The 19,301-nt window shown below is 37.9% G+C and overlaps 1 protein-coding gene across 1 annotated transcript in view; it reads left to right on the plus strand.

Annotated features, from left to right (window-relative positions):
• Positions 1-235: 235 nt before the first annotated feature.
• LOC128661226 (uncharacterized) overlaps positions 236-19,301 on the plus strand; it is a 42,407-nt gene continuing 23,341 nt past the window's right edge. Inside the window, exons 1-3 of the mRNA XM_053715502.1 lie at positions 236-457; positions 537-639; positions 6,323-6,370. Coding sequence (XP_053571477.1) covers positions 6,329-6,370 — 42 coding nt within the window. The 5' untranslated portion in view covers positions 236-457; positions 537-639; positions 6,323-6,328. The remainder of the gene's footprint in view (positions 458-536; positions 640-6,322; positions 6,371-19,301) is intronic.

Genomic DNA, 19,301 nt, shown 5'->3' on the forward strand with positions numbered 1-19,301 from the left:
TCAAAGTCACACATTAGAGGTTATGTCTGCTCAATATATGACTCATCTTCACACTTGATTGATAGAACATAACACAAGATGCTACACATGCTTAGTAAGCTAGTGACAGAAATCGTTTCAGAAATGGAGGTGGGAGAGGGGTGCAGAACTAATTCAAACACTTGTATTAATTGTTTGATTCTCACTTTTTCTGCCATTAGGGAGATGACTTCATCTAAAGACTGAAAGTGAAGAATTCAAGAATGAAAGTGAAGAATTCAAGAATGAAAGTGAAGAATTCAAGACTGAAAGTGAAGTATCCCAGACTGAAAGTGAATAATCCAAGATTGAAAGTGAATAATCCAAGATTGAAAGTGAAGAATCCAAGATTGAAAGTGATGAATACCAATGTGATCATGTCTGGCATTGTCTTTCAAATGTGCTGACCTTGAAAACCATACAAAGACACGTTCACATGGTAAGTGGCAACAATTTGATGGACTAAGGCTGTGGATGCATCCTATTGGAGACACTTAGATTATTTTTTGTTTTTTTAGATGGTATTTCACAATCCTCTAATTTGAAAATGATGAATAAGACACCTAATGAAGATAAACTGTTATTTTCAAGATAATTGAATTTCAAAGACCATGCATACAGGTTGGTTTGCAGAATACATGCTAGTTAAGAATCACAGGAGGAAGAATGTTAAGAATTAGGAATAGTTCCATGTCCTATATTAGAATATATTTTTTTTTTACATACATTACCCCTACTTTGTGCTACAGAGGATTCACATTCTGACCAATCAGACAAAGGAATACATTTTATAGTTGATACAGAGGTATATTATTTGAAGGGACATGAAATATTACATTTATGTTCAGCATACAATATAAATGTTTTTTTAAAATGTGATATGCATTATTTTGTCTAATTTAAAATGCAGATATTTAATTATAACATTGATTAGACAATATAATGGTATTTAAAATTATGGATAGGTATAGATTTAATGTATGAACCTTTTTTTATTGTAAATCTCCAGACCAAAAAAATACATGTTAGAGCATAGACACAAGATGATTTAACATTTATTTGATTTACTGAATATTTTAAGACATGCGTTCATGAAATAACTAATGTTTATAATATTTTTCTTTCTTTTTTAGAGTTTCATCTGTGATGAATTACCCTTTTTTTTATTTTATCTTTAATTTATTTTCTTGTCAATAAATATTTTTTCATACTATATCTTTATTTTTTATTTAAAAAAACATATTTTTAAAAAACAGATAATAAATATATACATCTAATCTGACAAGTAAAAAAATATTTACTCCCATGACTGTTAGTTGTCTATTTGACAAGCACATGCCTGATATAAAATTTTGCCTCATGTATTGAATTAAAAATCTAAAAACAGCTTATTCAGATAATGTTAAAGTCAAGTATCTTTTATAAATTAATTTGGAGTTAAATCCATCGATGCTTTTATTGTGTAATTTATAGATGTTAAAATTCGAAAATGTTTATGACGAGGATATGTAGTCTAAATTAGACAGAACAACTTTGTTCTTTTCACTTTTAAGAAAGGAAAGTGGTTAACTTACATTAAAGTGACAGTGTAGTTGAATGTTAGATTTTTTTTAATATCTTGTATCTTCCTTAGGTATCCAAAAACATTATTATAATAAATATAGGTTACATTTTTTTTTATATGTTTTAAATTGTTTGTAAATGTAAAGTAAGTTAATTTCATATTTAGACCAAGCTAGTTATTGTATGCCATATTGATTACTTTTCTGTTCTAGTGGAGTCATTTGAAGGGTCATTTAACTATAGATAGCTCGTAATATAATTTCAATCAATTATTCATCTTACCTCTTGGATAGATATCACATATCTATATCTAGTTTCTTTCTACAATGTTAACTCCACATATTCCTAATGGTTTTGTCCTTAAAGGGACATTCCAAAAATATATCATTTAGTGAATTATAGACAATACAAATTTAATTGAAACAACATTTAAATGTACTATTATTATCTAATTATATTCAGTCTTTAAATATCCTTTGTTAAATAAATATCAATGCACATGGCTTAGATAATGACATAAGGCATCTATGTGCAACCAACAATCAGCATCAAAAGAGCCTATCTAGCTATGCTTTTCAGCCAAGAATATAAATTAAAAAAAGCTAATGAGAGAATTAAACTAAATATGACGTTGTTTTAATATTCTATTATCCATCGAAATCAGTAAAGAACATATAGCTTAATGTCCCTTTAAGGTAAAGATGGCTAAATACAGCCATTAGAAGATATTTCATTCACAGTGGGGCAAACAATCGAGAAGGTAATATAAATATGCTTTAGTCACATGTTATACTAAGTTTGAGAAAGGGAGGTGCATAGGTTTATGATCATCAAAGCATTATTTGGAAATATCTACTTAAAGGGACATGACACCCAAATATTTTATTTTGTGATTTAAAAAGAGTATGCCATTTTAAACAACTTTCTAATTTACTTCTATTATCTCATTATCTTAATTCTCTTGACGTACTAAGTTGAAAAGCATATCTAGATAGGCTCAGTAGTTGCTGATTGATTGCTGCACATAGATGCGTTGTGTGATTGGCTCCCCCATGTGCATTGCTATTTCTTCAATAAAGGATATCTAAAGAATGATGCGAATTAGATAATAGAAGTACATTGGAATGTTGTTTAAAATTGTATTCTCTACTTAACATAGTAACATAGTAGATGAGGTTAAAAAAAGACCGAAGTCCATCGAGTTCAACCTATACAAATCTAAAATATATACAAAAAGATCCAGTTAAGCTTAAATAATCCCACTAAAAGGTGACCCATTTAATACTAGCAATCATATCCATGAATTTTGTTTATAGACAGAAATGTATCCAAATAATTTTGAAATGTATCTAGGGTATTGGCATTCACTACCTTCTTTGGTAATGAGTTCCAAAATGTTATTGCTCTTACAGTGAAAAAACGTTTCCGTTGCAGGAGATTAAATCTCCTTTCCTCCAACCTTAAATCATGACCTCTGGTCACAAACAATTTTCTTGGAATAAACAGCGCTTCTGCCATCTCTGTATATGGGCCTTGAATATATTTATATAAAGTAATCATGTCACCAATCAAGCGCCTTTTTTCTAAAGAAAACAGACCCAGTTTGGCTAGCCTCTCCTCATAGGTTAAATTCTTTAATCCCCTTATTAGCTTTGTGGCCCTTCTCTGAACTTTTTCTAGTTCTGCAATATCTTTTTTTGCGATCGGTCCCCAGAACTGCACTCCATACTCAAGATGAGGTCTTACCAGGGCTTTAAATAGTGACAGAATTATGCTTTCCTCCCTTGAGTCAATGCCTCTTTTAATACATGCTAGTATCTTATTAGCCTTTGAAGCTGCTGCCCTGCATTGTGCATCCATCTTTAGCTTGTTATCTATTACTACTCCCAAATCCCTTTCCTTGAATCATGAAAGAAAAGATTTGGGTTTATGTCCCTTTAATTGTGGCTGACCAACAGTACATATTTACAATATTTACACAGATTTATTTAGAGCAAGATTGCATATTAGCTCATGAAAGGGACGGAAAATTAAAAAGCGTTTCTTTCGGGAATATGAAATAAAATATAATTTTAAACATTAACATTTAATTCTATCATCTATTTTAAATCATTATTTTGTGGTTATTTGCTTTCCAACCATATCTAGATATGCTCAGTAGATGAAGATTGGTGGATGCACAGAGATGCCTTGTGTGATTGGCTCAACCATGTGTATTGCAATTTCTTCTGTTAAGGATATCTAAATAAAATGATAAATTGAGTTACATTTTAAAGTCTAAACATTTATTCTCTCTCCGGATAATTTTTTGAAAATATTTTGTTGTAATGTCTCTTTAAAAAATAAAGACGGCATTGCACAATAACATATATGAGCAGTTCAGACAAATACAAGCTCGAGGTTTATTTACTAATAAGAACCAAACATGTATTTTAACATTTATAAACAGATTCTCCAAGTTACGGACATTAGAACCAGAAATTACACATTTCAGAAATGTCGCGTGGGAAACGTATCTTGCAACACGAGATTCGCATCTTTAAACATTCTAGTCTAATGTCACGCAATAGCACACAATCAATGTGCATTATAAATACATTTAATAGAGCAATGTCAATACTTCACAATAAGTCACAAAATTGATTTAATGAACAATAAATACATACAATGTAAAATTTGTATTACTAAAACGTATTTGTATTAAAGAAACAGAACAATATTAAACATTGAAATATCTACAACATTTAATAATATGACAGTAGGAGATATTTTTGATAATTGAAACATTAATATTTAATGGATCACGTATATTAAATCTGCGTCACACATATCCGCATAACAGCCCCATGAGTTACAAATAAGTCTACATTAAAAATGTAGTAACAGCACCCCCAGGAGGTATGTGTATGGAAGTTACTAAGATATGAAACATTAAGGAACGGCCAATCAGAGTTCATCACACAAACACAACTTGAGTCAGGATGGTCTCACAGACATGATAACAATATTTCGAAATTTTATCCAATCAGATGTACAGATAATATGTCCCATGGTGCATCTCATGTTTACTTCACCATATAAAAGTCCATTACACGTTGCCATCTTTGTCAGTTCTCTAATGCCTGCAGGCAGTGTTATATATTAATATTATTATAATATATTTAGTAGCCAACCGAGCAGGCATGACACCTCCCAGGTTAACCAGGTTGGAGAGTGCTGCACTGGTCAACGCCGTCCAGGACTTTTATCCGCAGCTGTTTGGGAACAAGAGGAGGTCGACAGATGTGAATGTTAAGAAGGCCCTCTGGGCGTCTATCACCAATGATGTTAAATTGGTGTGTGGCATCCAGAGGAGCCAGGATTAGATCATGCAGAGGTTCGGAGATATGAGGTTGCGACTGCACAAAAAAGTGGACCTCATAAGGGAGTGGGTACAAGCACGTAAGAGAGATGGCAAGAAAACTAAGCCCAAACGGAAACTCTACCTACTCCCTTATGAGGTGACTTTATGCAAGCTCCTCAATCTCCAGATCCCCAAAAGATTTCGATCCTCTCCATCCTCGGCCTCCTCTTCTTCCCTCCCAGCTGCTGGATCACAAAGTCCTGACCCGGGGGCCAGTGCAGCTGCTTCTCCATCCGGTGGCCTGGGAGGAGCGGAAGGAGAATCTGAACCAGGTAACTATCCAACTTCATATAATATATTAATATTTGAGTAGACTTTTAAGAAATGTGTATATAGTCAGATATTCAACCTATATAGATCTCACAACATACGCTACATATGATGTTTAGATAACTGAATTTAGATTCGTCACACATAAAATAGGAGTGATGTTTCTGGCGCTCTCCAGAATATGCGTCACAGAGCGAAAAGGGAATTGCGCATCCGTGAAATCCCTATCATCCGCCATTTCATACATTGACTATCGAATCATAACCCAGTTAGAAATATACGATTTCAATCTCGTAATACACCCAATTGCAAATATATTTTAAGTCTTTATGAAATGATACTCATCACACTACTATATCCAAATCAATTCTGATTCACGGATGCACAATTCTGCTTAGAATCATTGCGCAATGATCACGAAAAATAGAATTGCGCACACACGTGAACATGTGTTTGCTGTAACTGGCATCGCTTTACACATGTTGGTCAAATCACGGATGCGCAATTCCACTTGGAATCATTGCGCAATGATCACGAAAAATAGAATTGCGCACACACGTGAACATGTGTTTGCTGTAGCTGGCATTGCTTTACACATGTTGGTGAAATCACGGATGTGTAATTCCGCTTGGAATCATTGCGCAATGATCATAAAAAATATAATTGCGCACACATGTGAACATGTGTTTTCTGTAACTGACATCGCTTTACACATGTTGGTCAAATGTATATGTTAATTAGTATATATGGGAAGAATACAGTATCCTTATTTACAATCTTCTACATTCTAAAAACTATACTAGCAAGATCAAAATAAACAATGAACTATCTCCATCAATTGATGAGAATACAAGAAGACAACAAATGAATTTAAGCTACAGTCAACAACATAAAACTTTGAAAATAAGAGTACAGGATATATTTTTTAAGACATTAATTGAGTAAACAATGAACTCATGTGAATAAAAATACATTATTAGTTTGTCAATGTAAATTTCTTTAAAAATTGTTTGTCTCCATGGCCTGATTTGTATTAATGATATCCAATCCTCATTGAATATTTTACAGATCTGGATGTTGGTGCTGGAACCTCAAGCCAGGGTTTGTCACAGTATGGTATGTGTCATTTTAATTTCCATTTGTCTTAGAAACATGGACATAACATTACATAATATATTCACATTGATCTATATTTATATGGATACTCTAATTCTCTTTTCTTGTTAGTTTAAATTAAGAATCACGAATCAAATTTTGGATTACATTGTAATACAAATCTAAAATTAGGACTATATGAAGATATCCCTTCTATTCTTGATATCTTCATTTTACTGTAAGATTAGTTTCATGGCCAATTTATATTCTGCCCCTGTGTAGTGCTTGACATTTTTTGTATACACTTTGACAACAATCACACATTTTTGCATATGTTTCAATTTAAAAAATATACATTACATACGTTTTTGGGTTCTTATCATTAAAGGGACATGAAAACAAACTTTTCAATTTTTGGATTTAGACACGTGATTTCCACAAAAAAATTTTTTTTATTTCATTAGCTAAATTGCTTCAGTCTATTGTTATCCTTATTCTAAAATCATATCTAGGTCGGCTCAGGTTAAGCAATGCATTACTGGGAGTAACTGGCTGTTTTTTGAGGCGGAAAATTGCCTAATTTCATAGGTTCAACTCATGTGTTCAGATAACAGTAGTACATAGTTGCTCCTTTAAAAAAAGATTATAACACAATGAAGCAAAATAGTCAAAAATAAGTCTATTCGAAATATTTTTAAAATCACAGGCTGGATTTTATTTCAAAATTAATACAATTACACATTTTGAGCTTCATGTCCCTTTAAGAGAGGATAATTAAAGAATCTTGATGATATCCTTAAATTACATATTTGATTGTAATTGCATGCTCCATCCCATTCATTACATCAACATATGGACTCGACAATTCATTAACAGCGACATTGTCAAATCAAGATATTTAAATATTAAAGGGACACTGACCACAAATTATTTCTGTTGTCATTCAGATAGAGCATGCAATATTAATCAACTTTATAATTTACTCCTATAATCATATTTTCGTTATTCTCTTGGTATCTTTATTTGAAAAGCAAGGATGTAAGTTTAGCTGCAGGACCATTTTTGGTGACCAACTTGGGTTGTTCTTGCTGATTGGCGGATACCTTCCACTACCAATATTTAATGAACAAAAAAATTGCTTCGCTGCCTTTAAAAAAAAAAAACAAAAACAGACAAATTTATAATAGGAGTAAATGTAAAATTAGATTAAAATTGAATGTTCTATTTGAATCAATGAATTTAAAAATTGTGGTCAGTGTCCCTTTAATAATCAATATATTCATTCATCCTTACATTGTTTGGATGAAACAATATTGATATCTAAATCACATCTTCACTCTTGGACTTACTTTATAGATATAAGCATACTCTAACAGCACCATGATGGCATATTTTTAATAATAACTTCTGTTTTGCATTACACTAACCCTACCTGATACACTAACAATACTGATACACTAACAATACTGATACACTAACTCTACCTGATACACTAACACTACCTGATACATTAACCATGCCTGATACACTAACGCTACCTGATACACTAACTCTACCTGATACACTAACCCTACCTGATACACTAACAATACTGATACACTAACTCTACCTGATACACTAACACTACCTGATACATTAACCATGCCTGATACACTAACGCTACCTGATACACTAACTCTACCTGATACACTAACCCTACCTGATACACTAACCCTACCTGATACACTAACCCTACCTGATACACCAACTCTACCTGATACACTAACCCTACCTGATACACTAACTCTACCTGATACACTAACCCTACCTGATACACTAACCCTACCTGATACACCAACTCTACCTGATACACTAACACTACCTGATACATTAACCATGCCTGATACACTAACACTGCCTTGTACACTAACCCTACCTGATACACTAACCTTACCTGATACACTAACCCTACCTGATACACTAACCCTACCTGATACACTAACTCTACCTGATACACTAACCCTACCTGATACACTAACTCTACCTGATACACTAACACTACCTGATACATTAACCATGCCTGAAACACTAACACTGCCTTATACACTAACCCTACCTGATACACTAACCCTACCTGATACACTAACCCTACCTGATACACTAACCTTACCTGATACACTAACAAAACCTGATACACTAACAAAACCTGATACACTAACAAAACCTGATACACTAACCCCGCCTGATACACTAACAAAACCTGATACACTAACAAAACCTGATACACTAACACCACCTGATACACTAACCCTACCTGATACACTAACTAACCCGACCTGATACACTAACCCGACCTGATACACTAACCCTACCTGATGCACTAACCCTACCTGATACACTAACCCTACCTGATACACTAACCCTACCTGATACACTAACCCTACCTGATGCACTAACCCTACCTGATACACTAACCCTACCTGATACACTAACACTACCTGATACACTAACCTTACCTTAAACACTAACCCTGCCTGATACACTAACCCTATCTGATACACTAACACTACCTGATACACTAACCCTACCTGATGCACTAACCCTACCTGATACACTAACCCTACCCGATAAACTAGCCCTACCTGATACACTAACCCTACCAGATACACTAGCCCTACCTGATACACTAACACTACCTGATACACTAACCCTACCAGATACACTAGCCCTACCTGATACACTAACACTACCTGATACACTAACACTGCCTGATACACTAACCCTACCTTAAACACTAACAAAACCTGATACACTAACCCTACCTGATACACTAAGTAACACTACCTGATACACTAACCCTACCTGATACACTAACACTACCTGATACACTAACTAACCCTACCTGATACACTAACCCTACCTGATACACCAACACTACCTGATTCACTAACCCTAACTGATGCACTAACTAACACTACTTATACACTAACCATACCTGATACACTAACACTACCTGATACACTAACCCTACCAGATACACTAGCCCTACCTGATACACTAACACTACCTGATACACTAACACTACCTGATACACTAACGCTACCTGATACACTAATACTGCCTGATACACTAACCCTACCTGATACACTAACACTACCTAATACACTAACCCGACCTGATACACTAACACTACCTGATACACTAATCCTACCTAAAACACTAACAAAACCTGATACACTAACCCTACCTGATACACTAACTCTACCTGATACACTAACACTACCTGATACACTAACTCTACCTGATACACTAACACTACCTGATACACTAACACTACCCGATACACTAACCCTACCTGATACACTAACCCTACCTGATACACTAACACTACCTGATAGACTAACACTACCTGATACACTAACGCTACCTGATACACTAATACTGCCTGATACACTAACCCTACCTGATACACTAACTCTACCTGATACACTAATACTACCTAATACAGTAACTAACGCTACCTGATACACTAATACTGCCTGATACACTAACCCTACCTGATAGACTAACACTACCTGATAGACTAACACTACCTGATACACTAACGCTACCTGATACACTAACACTACCTGATACACTAACACTACCCGATACACTAACCCTACCTGATACACTAACCCTACCTGATACACTAACCCTACCTGATACACTAACACTACCTGATAGACTAACACTACCTGATACAATAATGCTACCTGATACACTAACCCTACCTGATACACTAACACTACCTTATACACTAATACTGCCTGATACACTAACACTACCTGATACACTAACACTACCTGATACACTAACCCTACCTGATACACTAACCCTACCTGATACACTAACCCTACCTGATACACTAACACTGCCTGATACACTAACACTACCTGATACACTAACCCTACCTGATACACTAACCCTACCTGATACACTAACCCTACCTGATACACTAACACTACCTGATACACTAACCCTACCTGATACACTAACCCTACCTGATACACTAACCCTACCTGATACACTAACACTGCCTGATACACTAACACTACCTGATACACTAACCCTACCTGATACACTAACCCTACCTGATACACTAACCCTACCTGATACACTAACACTACCTGATACACTAACCCTACCTGATACAATAAAAACTATGTGATACACTAACACTGCCTGATACACTAACCCTACCTGATACACTAACCCTACCTGAAACACTAACAAAACCTGATACACTAACCCCGCCTGATACACTAACACTACCTGGTACACTAACCCTACCTGATACACTAACACTACCTGATACACTAACACTACCCGATACACTAACCTTACCTGATACACTAACACTACCCGATACACTAACCCTACCTGATACACTAATAAAACCTGATACACAAACCCCGCCTGATACACTAACACTACCTGATACACTAACACTACCTGATACACTAACACTACCTGATACATTAACTAACCCGACCTGATACACTAACCCTACCTGATACACTAACCCTACCTGATACACTAACTAACCTGACCTGATACACTAACCCTACCTGATACACTAACCCTACCCGATACACTAACCCTACCCGATACACTAACCTTACCCGATACACTAAACCTACCCGATACACTAACCCTACCCGATACACTAGCCCTACCTGATACACTAACCCTACCAGATACACTAGCCCTACCTGATACACTAACACTACCTGATACACTAACCCTACCAGATACACTAGCCCTACCTGATACACTAACACTACCTGATACACTAACACTACCTGATACACTAACGCTACCTGATACACTAATACTGCCTGATACACTAACCCTACCTGATACACTAACTCTACCTGATACACTAACACTACCTAATACACTAACCCGACCTGATACACTAACCCTACCTGATACACTAACCCTACCTTAAACACTAACAAAACCTGATACACTAACCCTACCTGATACACTAACACTACCTGATACACTAACACTACCTGATACACTAACGCTACCTGATACACTAATACTGCCTGATACACTAACCCTACCTGATACACTAACTCTACCTGATACACTAACACTACCTAATACACTAGCCCGACCTGATACACTAACCCTACCTGATACACTAATCCTACCTTAAACACTAACAAAACCTGATACACTAACCCTACCTGATACACTAACACTACCTGATACACTAACACTACCTGATACACTAACCCTACCTGATACACTAACCCTACCTGATACACTAACCCTACCTGATACACTAACACTACCTGATACACTAACTAACCCTACCTGATACACTAACACTACCTGATACACTAACCCTACCTGATACACTAACCCTACCTGATACACTAACCCTACCTGATACACTAACACTACCTGATACACTAACTAACCCGACCTGATACACTTACTAACCCGACCTGATACACTTACTAACCCGACCTGATACACTAACACTACCTGATACACTAACCCTACCTTAAACACTAACAAAACCTGATACACTAACCCTACCTGATACACTAACACTACCTGATACACTAACTAACCCTACCTGATACACTAACCCTACCTGATACACTAACCCTACCTGATACACTAACACTACCTGATTCACTAACCCTAACTGATGCACTAACACTGCCTGATACACTAACCCTACCTGATACACTAACCCTACCTGATACACTAACCCTACCTGATACACTAACACTACCTGATACACTAACCCTACCTGATACAATAAAAACTATGTGATACACTAACACTGCCTGATACACTAACCCTACCTGATACACTAACCCTACCTGATACACTAACAAAACCTGATACACTAACCCCGCCTGATACACTAACACTACCTGGTACACTAACCCTACCTGATACACTAACACTACCTGATACACTAACACTACCCGATACACTAACCTTACCTGATACACTAACCCTACCTGATACACTAACAAAACCTGATACACAAACCCCGCCTGATACACTAACACTACCTGATACACTAACACTACCTGATACACTAACCCTACCTGATACACTAACTAACCTGACCTGATACACTAAGTAACACTACCTGATACACTAACCCTACCTGATACACTAACCCTACCTGATACACTAACCCTACCTGATACACTAACCCTACCTGATACACTAACACTGCCTGATACACTAACACTGCCTGATACACTAACACTACCTGATACACTAACCCTACCTGATACACTAACCCTACCTGATACACTAACACTACCTGATACACTAACCCTACCTGATACAATAAAAACTATGTGATACACTAACACTGCCTGATACACTAACCCTACCTGATACACTAACCCTACCTGATACACTAACAAAACCTGATACACTAACCCCGCCTGATACACTAACACTACCTGGTACACTAACCCTACCTGATACACTAACACTACCTGATACACTAACACTACCCGATACACTAACCTTACCTGATACACTAACCCTACCTGATACACTAACAAAACCTGATACACAAACCCCGCCTGATACACTAACACTACCTGATACACTAACACTACCTGATACACTAACACTACCTGATACACTAACCCTACCTGATACACTAACTAACCCGACCTGATACACTAACCCTACCTGATACACTAACTAACCCGACCTGATACACTAACCCTACCTGATACACTAACCCTACCCGATACACTAACCTTACCCGATACACTAAACCTACCCGATACACTAACCCTACCCGATACACTAGCCCTACCTGATACACTAACCCTACCAGATACACTAGCCCTACCTGATACACTAACACTACCTGATACACTAACCCTACCAGATACACTAGCCCTACCTGATACACTAACACTACCTGATACACTAACACTACCTGATACACTAACGCTACCTGATACACTAATACTGCCTGATACACTAACCCTACCTGATACACTAACTCTACCTGATACACTAACACTACCTAATACACTAACCCGACCTGATACACTAACACTACCTGATACACTAATCCTACCTTAAACACTAACAAAACCTGATACACTAACCCTACCTGATACACTAACACTACCTGATACACTAACTCTACCTGATACACTAACACTACCTGATTCACTAAACCTACCTGATACACTAACCCTACCTGATACACTAACACTACCTGATACACTAACTAACCCTACCTGATACACTAACACTACCTGATACACTAACCCTACCTGATACACTAACACTACCTGAAACACTAACACTACCTGAAACACTAACACTACCTGATACACTAACTAACCCGACCTGATACACTTACTAACCCGACCTGATACACTAACCCTACCTGATACACTAACCCTACCTGATACACTAACACTACCTGATACACTAACCACACCTGATACACTAACACTACCTGATACACTAACCCTACCTTAAACACTAACAAAACCTGATACACTAACCCTACCTGATACACTAACACTACCTGATACACTAACTAACCCTACCTGATACACTAACCCTACCTGATACACTAACACTACCTGATTCACTAACCTTAACTGATGCACTAACTAACACTACCTGATACACTAAGTAACACTACCTGATACACTAACCCTACCTGATACACTAACACTACCTGATACACTAACTAACCCTACCTGATACACTAACACTACCTGATACACTAACCCTACCTGATGCACTAACTAACACTACTTATACACTAACCATACCTGATACACTAACACTACCTGATACACTAACTAACCCTACCTGATACACTAACACTACCTGATACACTAACCCTACCTGATGCACTAACTAACACTACTTATACACTAACCCTACCCGATACACTAACCCTACCGATACACTAACCCTACCCAATACATTAACCTTACCCGATACACTAGCTCTACCTGATACACTAACCCTACCAGATACACTAGCCCTACCTGAAACACTAACACTACCTGATACACTAACACTACCTGATACACTAACGCTACCTGATACACTAATACTGCCTGATACACTAACTCTACCTGATACACTAACTCTACCTGATACACTAACTCTACCTGATACACTAACACTACCCGATACACTAACACTACCCGATACACTAACCCTACCTGATACACTATCCCTACCTGATACACTAACCCTACCTGATACACTAACACTACCCGATACACTAACCCTACCCGATACACTAACCTTACCCGATACACTAAACCTACCCGATACACTAACCCTACCCGATACACTAGCCCTACCTGATACACTAACCCTACCAGATACACTAGCCCTACCTGATACACTAACACTACCTGATACACTAACCCTACCAGATACACTAGCCCTACCTGATACACTAACACTACCTGATACACTAACACTACCTGATACACTAACACTACCTGATACACTAACGCTACCTGATACACTAATACTGCCTGATACACTAACCCTACCTGATACACTAACTCTACCTGATACACTAACACTACCTGATACACTAACCCGACCTGATACACTAACACTACCTGATACACTAATCCTACCTTAAACACTAACAAAACCTGATACACTAACCCTACCTGATACACTAACACTACCTGATAAACTAACACTACCTGATACACTAACACTACCTGATTCACTAACCCTACCTGATACACTAACCCTACCTGATACACTAACACTACCTGATACACTAACTAACCCTACCTGATACACTAACACTACCTGATACACTAACCCTACCTGATACACTAACACTACCTGAAACACTAACACTACCTGAAACACTAACACTACCTGATACACTAACTAACCCGACCTGATACACTTACTAACCCGACCTGATACACTAACCCTACCTGATACACTAACCCTACCTGATACACTAACACTACCTGATACACTAACCACACCTGATACACTAACACTACCTGATACACTAACCCTACCTTAAACACTAACAAAACCTGATACACTAACCCTACCTGATACACTAACACTACCTGATACACTAACTAACCCTACCTGATACACTAACCCTACCTGATACACTAACACTACCTGATTCAATAACCCTAACTGATGCACTAACTAACACTACCTGATACACTAAGTAACACTACCTGATACACTAACCCTACCTGATACACTAACACTACCTGATACACTAACTAACCCTACCTGATACACTAACACTACCTGATACACTAACCCTACCTGATGCACTAACTAACACTACTTATACACTAACCATACCTGATACACTAACACTACCTGATACACTAACTAACCCTACCTGATACACTAACACTACCTGATACACTAACACTACCTGATACACTAACCCTACCTGATGCACTAACTAACACTACTTATACACTAACCCTACCCGATACACTAACCCTACCGATACACTAACCCTACCCAATACATTAACCTTACCCGATACACTAGCTCTACCTGATACACTAACCCTACCAGATACACTAGCCCTACCTGATACACTAACACTACCTGATACACTAACACTACCTGATACACTAACGCTACCTGATACACTAATACTGCCTGATACACTAACTCTACCTGATACACTAACACTACCTGATACACTAACTCTACCTGATACACTAACACTACCCGATACACTAACACTACCCGATACACTAACCCTACCTGATACACTATCCCTACCTGATACACTAACCCTACCTGATACACTAACACTACCTAATACACTAACGCTACCTGATACACTAATACTGCCTGATACACTAACACTACCTAATACAGTAACTAACGCTACCTGATACACTAATACTGCCTTATACACTAACCCTACCTGATACACTAACACTACCTGATACACTAACACTACCTGATTCACTAACCCTACCTGATACAATAAAAACTACGTGATACACTAACACTGCCTGATACACTAACCCTACCTGATACACTAACCCTACCTGATACACTAACAAAACCTGATACACTAACCCTGCCTGATACACTAACCCTACCTGATACACTAACACTACCTGATACATTAACACTACCCGATACACTAACCTTACCTGATACACCAACACTTTCTGATACACTAACACTACCTGATACACTAGCCCTACCTAATATACTAGCCCTACCTGATACACTAACCCTACCTGATACACGAACCCTACCTGATACACTAACACTACCCGATACACTAACCCTACCCGATACACTATCCCTACCCGATACACTAACACTACCTGATACACTAACACTACTTGATACACTAGCCCTACCTAATACACTAGCCCTACCTGATACACTAACCCTACCCGATACATCAACACTACCCGATACACTAACCCTACCTAAAACACTAACCCTACCTGATACACTAACACTACCTGATACACTAACCCTACCTGATACACTAACCCTACCTGATACACTAACCCTACCTGATACACTAACGCTACCTGATACACTAACGCTACCTGATACACTAACGCTACCTGATACACTAACCCTACCTGATACACTAACCCTACCTGATACACTAACCCTAACTGATACACTAACCCTAACTGATACACTAACACTACCTGATACACTAAGTAACACTACCTGATACACTAACCCTACCTGATACACTAACACTACCTGATACACTAACACTACCTGATACACTAACCCTACCTGATACACTAACTAACCCGACCTGATACACTAACCCTACCTGATACACTAACCCTACCTGATACACTAACTAACCCGACCTGATACACTAACCCTACCTGATACACTAACCCTACCCGATACACTAACCTTACCCGATACAGTAAACCTACCCGATACACTAACCCTACCCGATACACTAGCCCTACCTGATACACTAGCCCTACCTGATACACTAACCCTACCAGATACACTAGCCCTACCTGATACACTAACACTACCTGATACACTAACCCTACCTGATACACTAATACTGCCTGATACACTAACACTACCTAATACACTAACACTACCTGATACACTAACCCTACCAGATACACTAGCCCTACCTGATACACTAACACTACCTGATACACTAACACTACCTGATACACTAACGCTACCTGATACACTAATACTGCCTGATACACTAACCCTACCTGATACACTAACTCTACCTGATACACTAACACTACCTAATACACTAACCCGACCTGATACACTAACACTACCTGATACACTAATCCTACCTTAAACACTAGCAAAACCTGATACACTAACCCTACCTGATACACTAACACTACCTGATACACTAACCCTACCTGATACACTAACCCTACCTGATACACTAACACTACCTGATACACTAACCCTACCTGATACACTAACCCTACCTGATACACTAACACTACCTGATACACTAACACTACCTGATACACTAATACTACCTAATACACTAACTAACCCGACCTGATACACTTACTAACCCGACCTGATACACTTACTAACCCGACCTGATACACTAACACTACCTGATACACTAACCCTACCTTAAACACTAACAAAACCTGATACACTAACCCTACCTGATACACTAACACTACCTGATACACTAACTAACCCTACCTGATACACTAACCCTACCTGATACACTAACCCTACCTGATACACTAACACTACCTGATTCACTAACCCAACCTGATGCACTAACTAACACTACCTGATACACTAAGTAACACTACCTGATACACTAACCCTACCTGATGCACTAACTAACACTACCTGATACACTAACTAACCCTACCTGATACATTAATCCTACCTGATGCACTAACTAACACTACTTATACACTAACCATACCCGATACACTAACCCTACCGATACACTAACCCTACCCAATACATTAACCTTACCCGATACACTAGCTCTACCTGATACACTAACCCTACCAGATACACTAGCCCTACCTGATACACTAACACTACCTGATACACTAACACTACCTGATACACTAACGCTACCTGATACACTAATACTGCCTGATACACTAACTCTACCTGATACACTAACACTACCCGATACACTAACACTACCCGATACACTAACACTACCTGATACACTAACCCTACCTGATACACTAACCCTACCTGATACACTAACCCTACCTGATACACTAACACTACCTGATACACTAACGCTACCTGATACACTAATACTGCCTGATACACTAACACTACCTAATACACTAACACTACCTGATACACTAACACTACCTGATACACTAACCCTACCTGATACACTAATACTGCCTGATACACTAACACTACCTGATACACTAACACTGCCTGATACACTAACACTGTCTGATACACTAACCCTATCTGATACACTAACAAAACCTGATACACTAACCCCGCCTGATACACTAACCCTACCTGATACACTAACCCTACCTGCTACACTAACCCTACCTGATACACTAACCCTACCTGATACACTAACCCTACCTGATACACTAACACTACCTGATACACTAACCACACCTGATACACTAACCCTGCCTGATACACTAACCCTACCTGATACACTAACACTACCTGATACACTAACCCTACCTGATACACTAACACTACCTGATACACTAACACTACCTGATACACTAACACTACCCGATACACTGACCTTACCTGATACACTAACCCTACCTGATACACTAACAAAACCTGATACACTAACCCCGCCTGATACACTAACACTACCTGATACACTAACACTACCTGATACACTAACTAACCCGACCTGATACACTTACTAACCCGACCTGATACACTAACACTACCT

This window comes from Bombina bombina, chromosome 5, assembly GCF_027579735.1.
Source record: "Bombina bombina isolate aBomBom1 chromosome 5, aBomBom1.pri, whole genome shotgun sequence".
Classification (NCBI taxonomy): domain Eukaryota; kingdom Metazoa; phylum Chordata; class Amphibia; order Anura; family Bombinatoridae; genus Bombina; species Bombina bombina.